The sequence below is a fragment of the Girardinichthys multiradiatus genome, chromosome 23 (genome assembly GCF_021462225.1).
Source record: "Girardinichthys multiradiatus isolate DD_20200921_A chromosome 23, DD_fGirMul_XY1, whole genome shotgun sequence".
Classification (NCBI taxonomy): Eukaryota; Metazoa; Chordata; class Actinopteri; order Cyprinodontiformes; family Goodeidae; genus Girardinichthys; species Girardinichthys multiradiatus.
Genome location: NC_061815.1, coordinates 31,494,631 through 31,507,915, shown reverse-complemented (window position 1 = coordinate 31,507,915; position 13,285 = coordinate 31,494,631). Strand labels below are relative to the sequence as shown.

General features: G+C 40.1%; 2 protein-coding genes across 6 annotated transcripts in view; one reads left to right on the top strand and one right to left on the bottom strand.

The window, feature by feature from the left end:
- Window positions 1–3,019: 3,019 nt before the first annotated feature.
- On the bottom strand, window positions 3,020–11,573 carry gm2a (GM2 ganglioside activator). The gene is made up of 4 exons (XM_047352826.1): window positions 11,337–11,573; window positions 10,708–10,860; window positions 5,648–5,830; window positions 3,020–4,439 (listed from the first exon to the last, which is right to left on the bottom strand). The coding sequence occupies exons 1-4, from the start codon at window positions 11,451–11,453 to the stop codon at window positions 4,284–4,286; spliced, it is 609 nt and encodes a 202-aa protein (XP_047208782.1). The 5' UTR covers window positions 11,454–11,573; the 3' UTR covers window positions 3,020–4,283.
- A 1,002-nt stretch (window positions 11,574–12,575) lies between these two features.
- shtn3 (shootin 3) overlaps window positions 12,576–13,285 on the top strand; it is a 30,788-nt gene continuing 30,078 nt past the window's right edge. For 3 of the 5 annotated variants that reach the window (XM_047353635.1, XM_047353634.1, XM_047353632.1), the window contains exon 1: window positions 12,576–12,844. In XM_047353635.1, the coding sequence (XP_047209591.1) occupies window positions 12,773–12,844 (72 nt within the window). In that variant the 5' untranslated portion in view covers window positions 12,576–12,772. The remainder of the gene's footprint in view (window positions 12,845–13,285) is intronic. The other 2 variants (XM_047353633.1, XM_047353631.1) reach the window with 1 other exon arrangement.

Here is a 13,285-nt window from a genome sequence, read left to right as displayed (position 1 = left end):
TGTTTTCTCTACTGATGATACATATTACTAAGGAAAATAATGGAAATAATTTATTTTTTTAGGATTCAACTGCCTGGAGGTACCAGGAGTATTGGTACTTAAATATTAGTTGGTCCAAATGGGATTAAGCTGAAAATTGTACAGAATAAACATTGGGCTTTGTCTTTAAGGATCTGCTGTCCTGTTCTTCTTTCTTCTGCTTGCAAAGTCCAGCTGATGACCCTTTTTGCAGTCAATGAAGATAACCTATCAGGTACATCAGGGGTCCATTCTTGGACCTTCCCTGTTTCCTCCATGACATGTTATCCACAGGTATGGTGTGAACTCTCACTCCTATGCTGATAACACACAGCTGTATACACTGAACCCTGCTGAATGACTGCATCTATATTAACAAATGTTGGATGGCACAGACTTCATGCAGCTGAATATGGAAAAAACTAGGGTAATCCTGGCTGGCTTTGATGCATTTGTGTTTGGGTTACCACAATCACAGCTTTCAAGTAACGTTGACTGAAGGTTTTTGGTCAGAACACCAATTCTTTTTTTTTTACCGTGTCCTGTCCAGCAGAGTAGTGCTCAGAATTGTTGTCCAAGTACCAAGAAAAAGCCCAACATATTTACTTTCACAAGTGGATCGTTATAGCAAACGCTTTAAAGCTCTGCTTGTTATTTATAAAAATAAACTTAATTAGAAACTGCTTTGGGATTATTTCAGTTGTTACGGACACAGAGACAGAAATGAAAAGGAAAAACAAAGAAGAATGAAAGAGAGAAAGGGAGGCAAAAAGGAAAAGAGGAGAGAAGGGGAATAGAATGGAGGAAAGAAAGAAGGATGAAGAGAATACAAGATAACACCCTGCTTGCTTCTACAACTTCAGAAACGTTCATATTACCATCTTTTTTACCGAAAAGATGTATTTAGTGGTAAATGCGGCTCACTATAGAACATTTGTGTATCTGTTAACACCTGAATCTTAACACCTGTGGGTCTGAGTGTGAGCGCACTTGTGTATACAAGGTTTCTCCATAAAAATATGCAATAGTGAGTGCAAAGAGCCACACACCTGCCCTCTGGACAGGGGACAGATATGGAGGAGATCCGAACCACAGACATCCAAAGGCCCCCCAGAGCACAGGAACCCCAGGAGAACCACCGCCGGGACTACCACAACCCCCCCAGAAAAGAGCAGGGGAGAGTCCCAGGAGAACCACCCAGCAGCCACAGTGCAGAAGCCCCAGGGAGCCCACAGGCCCCACCGGCAGCCATCTACGCCGGAGCAGATCCAGCCATGGACCCATAGACCTGAGACCCTGGGACATATCACTCGTCAAGCAGAAGCCAGACAGAGCCCAGGGGTCCAGGACCTGGCAAGCAGCCACAGGGAGTGAGCCAGCACATACCAAACAAGCCTACATGGTTCAAACTAGCCCGCCAACCAGAGCCGCCACAGAATTAAATAGTCCCAACCCCCCAATGAATTCCGATCCCAACCCTATGAGCCCCGACATGAATATCCCCACGGGGCCACCAACCAAGACACAGATATCGAACACATGCCCCCAAACCCAAACGCCATGGAGTAAGGCCACCACAGCACGCCAAGGACCAGGCACCGCACCAACCCCACAACCAAACCCCAGAGGTGCCCCAGGATGCTGGCCACTCACCCTCCCGCACGGCACACCCCGCCGCACCAAGCAGGTAGGCCAGCCCCTCCACCAAAGCGAAGCCACATCTCAATCAACACAGCACACCGCCCGGCCAAGACCCCTCGTCAGAGCCCGGTGCCCCTCCCACCAATTCTGTGAAATCTTTATAATACTTCTCTTCTCTTATAATACTTCTCAAATACTTCTCTTTTATTACTTTCATTTTTTTACTTGTGTTTCAGGTATTTTTTTTAATTCTTAAATATGTTTGTTTCAAATTTTATGCTGTGGAACCCATTGTCACTGCTATTAATATTAAACCACATAGAGTTTAAAATTAATTTGATTATGGCACTAACAACACATTTAATTCATTTCTACATGTCTGACTAAAGCACTAATCTGGAAAACTGGCTAAAAAAGGCTACAGAATGTGGTCTAATTTAATTTGTGGATCAGTTACTTTAATGCGTTAATTAAAGGGACATTTCTCAGTTCAGAGCTTTTTTGGTATGTAGTAAACATGTTCTTTTGAAATTCATCTTACAAGATTATCAAACTGCTTTAAACAGGAATATAAACAAGGTTAGAGCAGGAATGGAATTGGATTTTATCAATACTGAAATACTTTTATTTGGGATAAATGCTGTCTAAATATTTCATCTTTTCTTCTAATTGCGACGTTTTCCAACCAGGATCAAGGAGAACAGCTTGCCAACAGTTGAAATTAGGAATTTTCTTGGACTTTTTAACTGGCTGTGAGTTGGAGGCATCTGCAGACCATTTGTTTCTGAGACAGGAAGCAGGAAGCACACTGATTCGACTGCAGCCACAGCATTTTAACCAGAGAGATTTTGAAAATGTGGACTCATTTAGATTACAACCACAGCATGTGCAAAGCAGATAAACCAAAGACATACTGACAGTATTTCATGTCTGTTTTATTTAAGCTCAAAACTGCATCAACTTCAATTAATGACTAAAGAAATGCCGCAAAGATTACTACATGTTCTCTGGCTCTGCTGTCATACAACATGCTTGAATACACAGTTGCCACTCGTAGACCTAAGGCCATGTAAATCAAACCATTTAAGCAGTGATGTTATTCATCTATGAACCCAAAGATACCAACATCCTGTCAGCCCAACAGCTCTTGTCAGCTTCTGCAGTGCACTTCCTCATTTTCCTCCTTTTGTTTTTAGCATTCTTTGTTGCTTCCCAATAACATTCAGTCCTGCTGCAGCCTTAAATATGATTATATACTAAAATGCCTTTATCAAAAAAAACACATCCAGTAAACCAGAGCTGTGATGATCACATTGTGTTTTTTTGGTCATCTTCTGAAGACATAAAAAAAAGACAAAAATTGTTGAGAAGAAATTTTTATTTAGTTAAATCCTCTGGTGAGATAATGTGAAATGCTGTCATCTTGTGGTAAAACATGTAGATACATCTTATAATTCAGAAAAAAGATGGGTAATTATCTTAATAACCCAAAAAATAAATCTTATTAAAAACTGTACTTTGTGTGCATGAATAGCAGCACCATCAATGCATAATAAAAACAAACTTTTCATATTTCCTTGAATTATACAAAACAAAGGTAATTAGTTATTGGGAGTTTGTTTCTAAAAATCAGAGCAGGCACTATCTTAGAATAAACTGAAATTACCAAAAATATTCAAAATCATAATAAAAAAAATTATATCTACTATATGTTTGCCTCCTATAGCTTCAATAAAACCCTTTCCCCAAAATAACACAAGGAAGAAGTAAAAGACATGCTCACCCAGGCAGAAAAACACTAAATCATTCTCATTTGGCCTTCCTAATGCCACAGAAACAAGAATAAAACACACTTTTCTCGTTTCTCATTCTGGGATTTTTGCATCCAACAACACTGCCCATGTTACAGTTTATTGCAATACTATTTTTAATCAATATGTCAAATAGTCACCAGAATCACCCTTAAAACATCAGTTTCGTTCTGTTAATCTAATAAAAACGAATATTTTTTCTAGAAATGTATTATTAATTAACTTCTTCAAAAAGTAGTGCAGGATTAATGAAAGGTTTTTAGCGAACTGCTACAAAAATGTTTTAAAACCAGTCCTTACAAACCAGACCTTGTGTATGATAACAGTTTTTCTGAATAGAAAAAGAAAAAAAAATCACATATTTAAACTAAACTGAGATTTATAAAGTACACCGCATGACAAAAACGAAAAAAAAAGGCTCATTTGAAAAAAAATAATCATTATTCTCTGGTTTACCATAACTTCGTGTTTATAAAAGCATAGAAAGAAGTAAAAGGATCACTCCTGTGTGTATTGCAACAGGGTCAGTAGTATCTGCACCGTTTCATTATTTCATAGCACATTTTCTGTCGATGCTAAAAAAAAAAAAATCCAGCTTGAATGGATTGCAATGCTAAAAATCCTGATCCTGTTTAAATGAAACACCATCAATAGTACCTGATCTACTTTTCTGTGTTTGTTCCCTCCTGGTGTAGAGAAACTGAGCTGCTGATATGTGAATCAAACATGAAATAAAAAGTTGCCACTACTTTATAAAGCCTGTGGTTCCCCAGTTTAGATCATTATTTTGTGCAGATAAACAGAAACGTCTCCTCAGTCGGAGTGAATGGACAGAGACAGTTTGAGGCAGCCGAGCTCTTTGCCCCCACCCCCCAGGTCTCCCTGAACCCTGTACTTCCCATTGGTGAGCCAGTAAGGCAGGTCGATGTAGGGCAGGTAGAACTCAGACTGAGGCAGCGAGTACGAGGCCTGAGGGACACAGAATATAAAGATCAGAGGGTAATACTGAAGTACCACATTTCTTTAGCAAATACATTAAATTTAAGTTTAGGGTATTTCCAGTGTTGTTTTTTCTTCTTCTTCTTCTTTAATTCTCTCCAACATGCTGGATACCAACTTCTGGACTAAATCTTGACTGATGGTGATCCTTTCTTATCTTTTGAGCACTTGGAGGTGTTCACAGAGTTTGTTTCCGTTTCTCCGCTTGCTTTTTCAGAATTGATCACAGGTTGTCAATAGGTTTAAGATCAGAGGAGTTACTGACCAGTTCCAAAATTTCGTTGTTCTGATTTTTATACCACTATCATTTTAACCTTGTGACACTGCTCTATCGTGCCGGAGGATGAGGAGATATTCCCCATATTGTTTGTGGATTGTTGGGAGAAATTGCGCTTGGAGAACATTTTGATCCTACTCTTTATTCACTGAGGTTCTTGAATAGGAGTGGGAGAAAGCACACTAAGGCAAAGTCAGGGTTTGCAGTACTCATGCTGCAAAAGACTGTTTGGATTGTAATAATTGTTGGCTAGTATATTCGAATTTTCTCACACCAGCAGATGCTTAAAAGTGGGGTCCACTCACAATCACCTGCTTCCTCTGTTCAGTAAGCTCTGGTCTGATGTGAGCACAGAAGAGATGGTCCTCAGGCTTGTTGGACACACTTCATCATCCTAAAGCAGCAGAACCTTCCACCTTAAAGTTCCTCTGATCCTGAAAACGCTTCCTTCAGCTGAAACATTCTTAGCAGCAGTTTTCTGCTTGTGATGCCATTTTAATGCAAAGTAATGATGGCTATATGCTTTTCTTCAGAGGTAACCGCTGCTAACACAAGAAGACGATGCTTCCAAGGACATCTGTCCCTTTTTTAATAGCAACCAGTCTGCTGCTGGTGCACCATTTTAAAGTTAGCTGAAAAACAATTATGAGATAAGTTTTGTTTCTAACAAAAATCAATTATTTAAAACCATTAATTTAGAAACTACATCTGTGCCACTGCTATACTTTCTTCAGCGGACACCTTTTATTTCATGTTCATACGATATCAATACTTCAGTCTTTCCGCTGATTGAGTTTGAAGCAATATTTGTTTAAAAGCCGCTGATCACTGAAGCTTTTTCTAATTTGTGAAGCTAAAACCCAAACCAGATTCTGTTTCTGTTAATGAAAAGAAAACTCACAGCTTTGAAGGGGCAGTGACAGGGCATGCCATAGGTATGCAGCGGTTCAGGACAGTCCTGTCCCGGTGGGATCAGCTGGTTCAGGATGTCGCAGACGTCCTTATAGTGGCAACTGCCCAGATCCTCCATGCAGGGGACCTTCACCCAGAAACCCACCACCTCTTTCTCCAGGGTCACATTCAACTGCAAAGGAAAAGGAGGTCAGAGCGAGCTGTAGAAAGATCAGCTTTAGTACAGGTCCTTCTCAAAAAATTAGCATATTGTGATAAAGTTCATTATTTTCCATAATGTCATGATGAAAATTTAACATTCATATATTTTAGATTCATTGCACACTAACTGAAATATGTCAGGTCTTTTATTGTCTTAATACGGATGATTTTGGCATACAGCTCATGAAAACCCAAAATTCCTATCTCACAAAATTAGCATATCATTAAAAGGGTCTCTAAACGAGCTATGAACCTAATCATCTGAATCAACGAGTTAACTCTAAACACCTGCAAAAGATTCCTGAGGCCTTTAAAACTCCCAGCCTGGTTCATCACTCAAAACCCCAATCATGGGTAAGACTGCCGACCTGACTGCTGTCCAGAAGGCCACTATTGACACCCTCAAGCAAGAGGGTAAGACACAGAAAGAAATTTCTGAACGAATAGGCTGTTCCCAGAGTGCTGTATCAAGGCACCTCAGTGGGAAGTCTGTGGGAAGGAAAAAGTGTGGCAGAAAACACTGCACAACGACAAGAGGTGACCGGACCCTGAGGAAGATTGTGGAGAAGGGCCGATTCCAGACCTTGGGGGACCTGCGGAAGCAGTGGACTGAGTCTGGAGTAGAAACATCCAGAGCCACCGTGCACAGGCGTGTGCAGGAAATGGGCTACAGGTGCCGCATTCCCCAGATCTGGGCTACAGAGAAGCAGCCCTGGACTGTTGCTCAGTGGTCCAAAGTACTTTTTTCGGATGAAAGCAAATTCTGCATGTCATTCGGAAATCAAGGTGCCAGAGTCTGGAGGAAGACTGGGGAGAAGGAAATGCCAAAATGCCAGAAGTCCAGTGTCAAGTACCCACAGTCAGTGATGGTCTGGGGTGCCGTGTCAGCTGCTGGTGTTGGTCCACTGTGTTTTATCAAGGGCAGGGTCAATGCAGCTAGCTATCAGGAGATTTTGGAGCACTTCATGCTTCCATCTGCTGAAAAGCTTTATGGAGATGAAGATTTCATTTTTCAGCAAGACCTGGCACCTGCTCACAGTGACAAAACCACTGGTAAATGAATTACTGACCATGGTATCACTGTACTCAATTGGCCTGCCAACTCTCCTGACCTGAACCCCATAGAGAATCTGTGGGATATTGTGAAGAGAACGTTGAGAGACTCAAGACCCAACACTCTGGATGAGCTAAAGGCCGCTATCGAAGCATCCTGGGCCTCCATAAGACCTCAGCAGTGCCACAGGCTGATTGCCTCCATGCCACGCTGCATTGAAGCAGTCATTTCTGCAAAAGGATTCCCGACCAAGTATTGAGTGCATAACTGTACATGATTATTTGAAGGTTGACGTTGTTTGTATTAAAAACACTTTTCTTTTATTGGTCGGATGAAATATGCTAATTTTGTGAGATAGGAATTTTGGGTTTTCATGAGCTGTATGCCAAAATCATCCGTATTAAGACAATAAAAGACCTGGAATATTTTAGTTAGTGTGCAATGAATCTAAAATATATGAATGTTAAATTTTCATCAATAAAAATAATGAACTTTATCACAATATGCTAATTTTTTGAGAAGGACCAGTATTAGTTTTTAAAAACCAAACCAGCACAGACACAAAAAAAAAAAAAAAGTACCCTAAACAACAGGATTGTAAAAACTACCGGACTGAGTAAGAGAGGCGTGGTGTTAAGCTGTTAAAGGAAGTCACATGAGGAGATTTTTCCAAGCAGGTTATGAATAATTTAATTAAAATAACACTGAGGGCACACAGCTATGAACGACAGCAGAACAGCGGGTCATGTCTCCTCCTGATGCAAACAAAATCTGCTGTTCAGTCTAGCTAATTTCTAAATAAACTGCGACAAGGTCACATGCCTGTTAAAAATCTCCATTTAAAGAAGAACATGAAAACAAGCCACAACCTGGGATTTCTTTGTTACTCACAAAAAAGAACAAAACTAAAAAAAAAAAATTTTTTTTTTTCAAGAATTTTAATGATTTTAAAGAGGGTTTTTGGAAGAAAAAAAAATAATATTTTAATATAATCAAAAAATATATTAATTGTTTAAAGCTCAAATCAATGCAATTTTTTTTTATTTTTTTTTTACATTTCCTTCAGCTTACAAAACCTTACACAGCAGCACTGCAGACACAGACACCCATTCCTTCCCTGGCAGAGGGGCACCTAAACAATCATGGCAGAGAAACAAAACTGTGAGCTGCTGCTGGAGATTTACAACTCTGCTGCCTTCTGTAGTTGAAAATGCAACGGTACATGCGTTGCTCAGAGGAATTTTGCATATGAGCATCTTAAACACCGACACTGATGTTTGACAGGGATTTTAAAATGGCAGTAAAAGCTCCTGGATCTACAAATTTAAAAGAGTAAACATACTGCTGTCGTTGTTGTTGCAAATCAACAACATGTTTGGGCAATACTACACGATTTTGTGCCCGATTCCAAGTTGGGGAAAGTCTGCATCGGTCTGTGCTGGTTGTGGTCAGTCGGCCTGACGAGTCCGCACAAAATCTGTTAGTGTGAGAGAAGGTGAAGACTGGACTCTGCAAGTGTGTGAGGGGAACCGACCCGACCGGACCTTGGCTGCAGTCAGATTTTTGAGGCGGATCTGGATGCAGTCAGGTGGTGTGAACAGCTCACCAACCATCCAAAAAAAAAATAAAAAATACATTGGGAGATTCATGACAAAAACACAGTAAATAATAAACCGACATAATGAAATAAACCAAACGACTCACATATCGTAAATAAAGGTAATGGGACTTCATTTAACAAACTGACATTTTTGAATGAAATATTTGTCCAGAGCTGGTGCAGAGGCCAGACCTCAAAACACTGCTACTGAAGGTACAAATGAATACAGCAAAAGGTTCATCGGCAGACGGCTCTGTAAGGCATGAATGGTAAGGCAGCAAAGCTAACCAACACACCCATCCATTACTCCGCTGTTCAATTCTAAAGGAAATGGCGGCTAATGTGGCTAAAAATAAAGCAAATAAACGCAAGAAAAGGTGGACCCAGACTGCCCACTGTGTTGATCACCACAGAAAATATTACGTAAAATTACCAGAAAGAAACTAAACATCTGCTGCTAAATACATTTGAATGAACCAGATTGTTCTCTACACAGTAGAACGTCTATTCTCCAATAAACTGCGCAACTAAATCCAAGCTAAATACTTCTTCATAGTACAGTAACACATCCAAGTCTTCACATCTCACAAATTACTCCAGGTCTGCTAAAATATTTTACAAGGTTGGAACATACAGAGAGAGGGATCTTTGAACATTTCCTCTCGCAAATTCTATTTAGATGATCCAGAGTCTTAGATCCTCTCTTATGCTCTCTTTTTTTCAGCTCACGCCACAAATTTCCTACAGATTTCAGTTCTGAGGTCAGTAATGACCACGGAAGAACATACAATTTGGTGTCATCCATTTTTGTTCACATTCTCCAACATATTTAACAGTGGACATGAGGTGCATTTACACATTCAAAAGTTGATCAGAGCTAAACACAACTGGGGTGTTGTTCCTGAAAATCAAAATCTTAGTCTTATTTGGCAAAAGCACTGTTCCAGTGAAAATTTTCTGTACAGTTTAACAGCCCACAAATATTTACCTTTCTGACGGCAGGACCGAAAATGCTTTCTGGCAATGTTCTCAAACATGGTTGTAATGAGGGGTGTTATGCAGACATTGCTGGAGTTCTAATGCATTGAGATATGGAGGGCTTTTTTTGTTTTACCTCATATACCATCCTGCTCACTGTGCATGGTGGTAAAATCCTCAATCCTTTTCCAACGTGAACTCCTGGGGCTAAGACAAATAAGCTCCCATGTCCAATCCAATTCAACTTATGTTGACAAGGAAACTTTATCAATAATGACCAAATTGTTGTGCGGTGAAGGCAGCAATAAGAAGTAAAATTTACCGAATAGACTAAAAGGCACATAAAACAAGGAACAACCAAAAACAGTAACACGAGTCTTACTATGCATGACATTAACATCATTCAGGGTTTTCTAATCCATAAATAATAGTGTTGTCTTTGTTTTTGACATGCTGGACTTGGCTATTTATGCCTATTGGTTATTTCATATTTTGTATTTTCTCAAGTTTTTGTGTGCATTTTTTGGGGGAAAATGCATGGCAAAGTTGGATTCTAAGAAAACAAACCAACAGAACATTAACAGAAAAAACTATCAGTGGCACCATTAGTTTATAGAATAAAATTGTTTAAAGTGCTTGAGCTGCTGTTTGCAGCTTAGCGTGCTCTACAAACAGCCCAACCTCTAAACAGGTAGCAGATCCAGACATGTCTACTGAGACAAATAAAAATCTGCAGGCTGCAGACCAACGGTTCAGCTGCTGCTGAGGAACTCAGAGTGTGATGCTTCCTCACAGACTACATATAATATGCAATTGCTGCTAACACTGACAAACACTGTTTTTGTATATTATGTCAGAAATGAGGAAGTGCTGCTGGTGCACAGGTTGCTTGACTTTTTACACAGCATCTCACATTCCTGTTGCAAAGGTTTTCTATTGTTTCAATATCAACAGTCTCACAGTCCATGTCTAATCCGATCAGTGTATAATCAGAACAAATTGATAACTAAAGGCCTTCTGTGTTAGTGACTGTTTTCATTGTCAGTGTGTTTTGTTGTGTTAATGATGCAATCAAACCAAACTGTGCTGAGTCGGTAGGGAAGAAGCTTGTTAGCAAACCTGGGGTGTGCAGAATGTCCCAATAATAAACATCTTGTATAATCTGAAGGATTAACAGCTAATTGTTTCAGGTTTGTGTTAGCGAAGGCCAACTCACAGACAGAGGAGCGGTGAGCTCGACCGAAGTGGATCCGGACGCAGCGGCTGTCAGTGATCCAGGGATGTTGATGGGGTCTGGAGACACAGCCAGGGTCTTTAGCACAGCTGGAGCGTCAGGTTGTCCGCAGTTTTTCCAGTCGAAACCCAAAAGCTGCAGAGGTTCAACACCGCAGTGATGGATGATTCACTTCTCTGTTTGCTCAAACTAGGGTAACCGAACTGAAAGCTCACAGAGAAACCTGCTTCAACTTTTGCAGCAGCTGCCTACTTTAACAATAGCTTATTCATTTAACCATCATTCATTTTCTGTGTCAACAATTGCTCCTAAAGCAACGATGCAGAATATCTGAGCATCTCCTTTCAGATTTGCTTCTGACTTCTTAGAATAGTGCACCGTTTGTTTTGGTTCTTTGCGTTAAGTTCAGTTCAAAATCAAAAACAATGAAAATGGACTGACCTGAATAGAAGTATTCGAGGTTCCTACACATTATTTAAAAACAAAATCTTATCCTTTTCCAGAAAAATTACATTTCCAGAGTTCTCAGTCTTTTTGTTGAAACTTTAAACAAGTTTATAAAAAGAAATGTCAGATATGGAAGGTCAAAGGTGGAAGGATATAGATCTTACCTTCGCGTATCCGACTCTCTTCAGCTTGAAGGAGCCGCAGTTCACCTGGAATATCACCGCAGCTAGAACCACCGTCACGGCCACAGTCACCTCCAGAAAGCGGGCCATCCTGTTCATCGTTACGGCGACAAACCTCGCTGCTCTAAGCAGTTAAACCGAGCTGCTCCACGGGCAGAAAAATCAGACTGGGTCCTGAGGCGGCACTTCCGTGTTTTCAATCGCCGCCAGATAATCACGTGATTCACATTAGTCACCTGACCGCCGATTTTTTTTTTTTTTTTTTTTGTTTGTCTTTCTTTCTTTTAAATGATAACTACATACATCCAGAATTGTGTATCGTGTTCAGTATTTTATTTACACAATATAACATTCGCAAGTAGGCTATAACATACCTGTGGCTACTAAAAACTATATTTTATTTGTCTTAAGATTCTAATTTTCTGAGGAACTACTGTTTTAGCTGTTAATTCTAATATTCAAAATTAAAAACATTACAATGTGCTAACCTGCGATGGACTGGCGACCCTTCCAGGGTGTACCCCGCCTCCATAGACAGCTGGAGATAGGGCCAGCTTCCCTGCGACCTACTACGGAACAAGCTGTATAGAAAATGACTGACTGATTGTATTACTGTGTACATCCAATCTATATATGTTTAACTTTTTACATTGAATTATTAATTAGGTAATTGATCACAGGATTTATTTTTCTATGATATTCTAATTTATTAGTAGGCAATTTTATCTAATTTAAAAAGCTATTGTAGTTGCATCTTAGAACCTATAGATGTCACTGTCGTACAACTGTTTCGCAACTGCACATTTCCGAGTAGTTGCCAAAACACTGGCCTCACAAGATACAGTGTTGCTATTTAAAATTTACTTGAGATCTAACCCCGGTCTGCATTTATGATTGTAATAAAAGCAGTTGAATATAAATAAACCAGAGATAAATAATTATAATATGTTGTATATCACAAATGGACCCAATGAATGTCTTATTTTTCTCTACAGAAACGTTAATTATCGCATTTAACTCGTATTTGATTTAAAATCCGACTATTTCTTCGGCAACTGGACGCATCCTGGCTGCTTTAAGATTCAAACAGTGGAGGTCTCATTTGTTTATAAGGCTAATATGTTACTATTGGGAATTAGCTCCAAACACATGCGCGCTTGGTTTGACGTGACTATCGCTGGATGGAAGAGGAGGAAGAGGAGGGAGGAGGGGCAGATGATGCTGTCAGTGAAAGGAGGAGGAAGAGGAGGGGGACCAGCAGGAAAAAGAGCTGCTCTCTATCCCATGTGTTTGAGGGAGAAAATCAGCCATACACTACGGGGTTATGAGCTCCATGTAGCGTAACCTTTTTAAAAACGAAATCCCCTGAAATTAAACGCGCACCAGTTGGATTATTTTTCCACTCTTTTCCCGAAAAAATGCTTCCCTGCTCATCATCCGCGCAGACGGAAGGATGCGAGGAGGAGAGCGACGCGCACATGCAAACAGAGGTAAACCGATAAAAACACAAACCACTCCACCTTCTTCTCTTTTGATTCGGTTCTCCTGAAGATGAAGCGTACCACGGTGTCAAAAAAAAAAAAACAACACTTATTTTCCTCTCCGTCCCTATGGGACATTTTGCCGGCTCGTTGCAGGCGCCGGCCGGCTTCTCATGGAGGCTGGAGACATCAAAGAGTCAGACCCCTCCCTGAATCACTCGCCATTTTCACGCAGATCAGAAATTAATCTTTAAATTTACACCACCATTTAATAGAAATGAACTGAGTGTAACGTGTCAGTCATTTTTCGGGCTGGAATATCTGACCTGCGATTTCAAGGTGAGAATATACATGGCCTCATCTTTGAACTGATATTTAAATGTACATATTAAAACTGGCAGGACCATTACATATCTCTTTTACCATAGATAAAATGTATTCTAGTTCTAA

Coding starts and splice junctions, on each gene's coding strand:
- gm2a (XM_047352826.1), bottom strand. CDS start 11,453: ATGAACAGGATGGCCCGCTTTCTGGAGGTGACTGTGGCCGTGACGGTG. Junction 10,861..11,336: donor AGAGAGTCGGATACGCGAAG/GTAAGATCTATA, acceptor GAACCTCTGCAG/CTTTTGGGTTTCGACTGGAA. Junction 5,831..10,707: donor AGCTCACCGCTCCTCTGTCT/GTGAGTTGGCCT, acceptor TTTCCTTTGCAG/TTGAATGTGACCCTGGAGAA.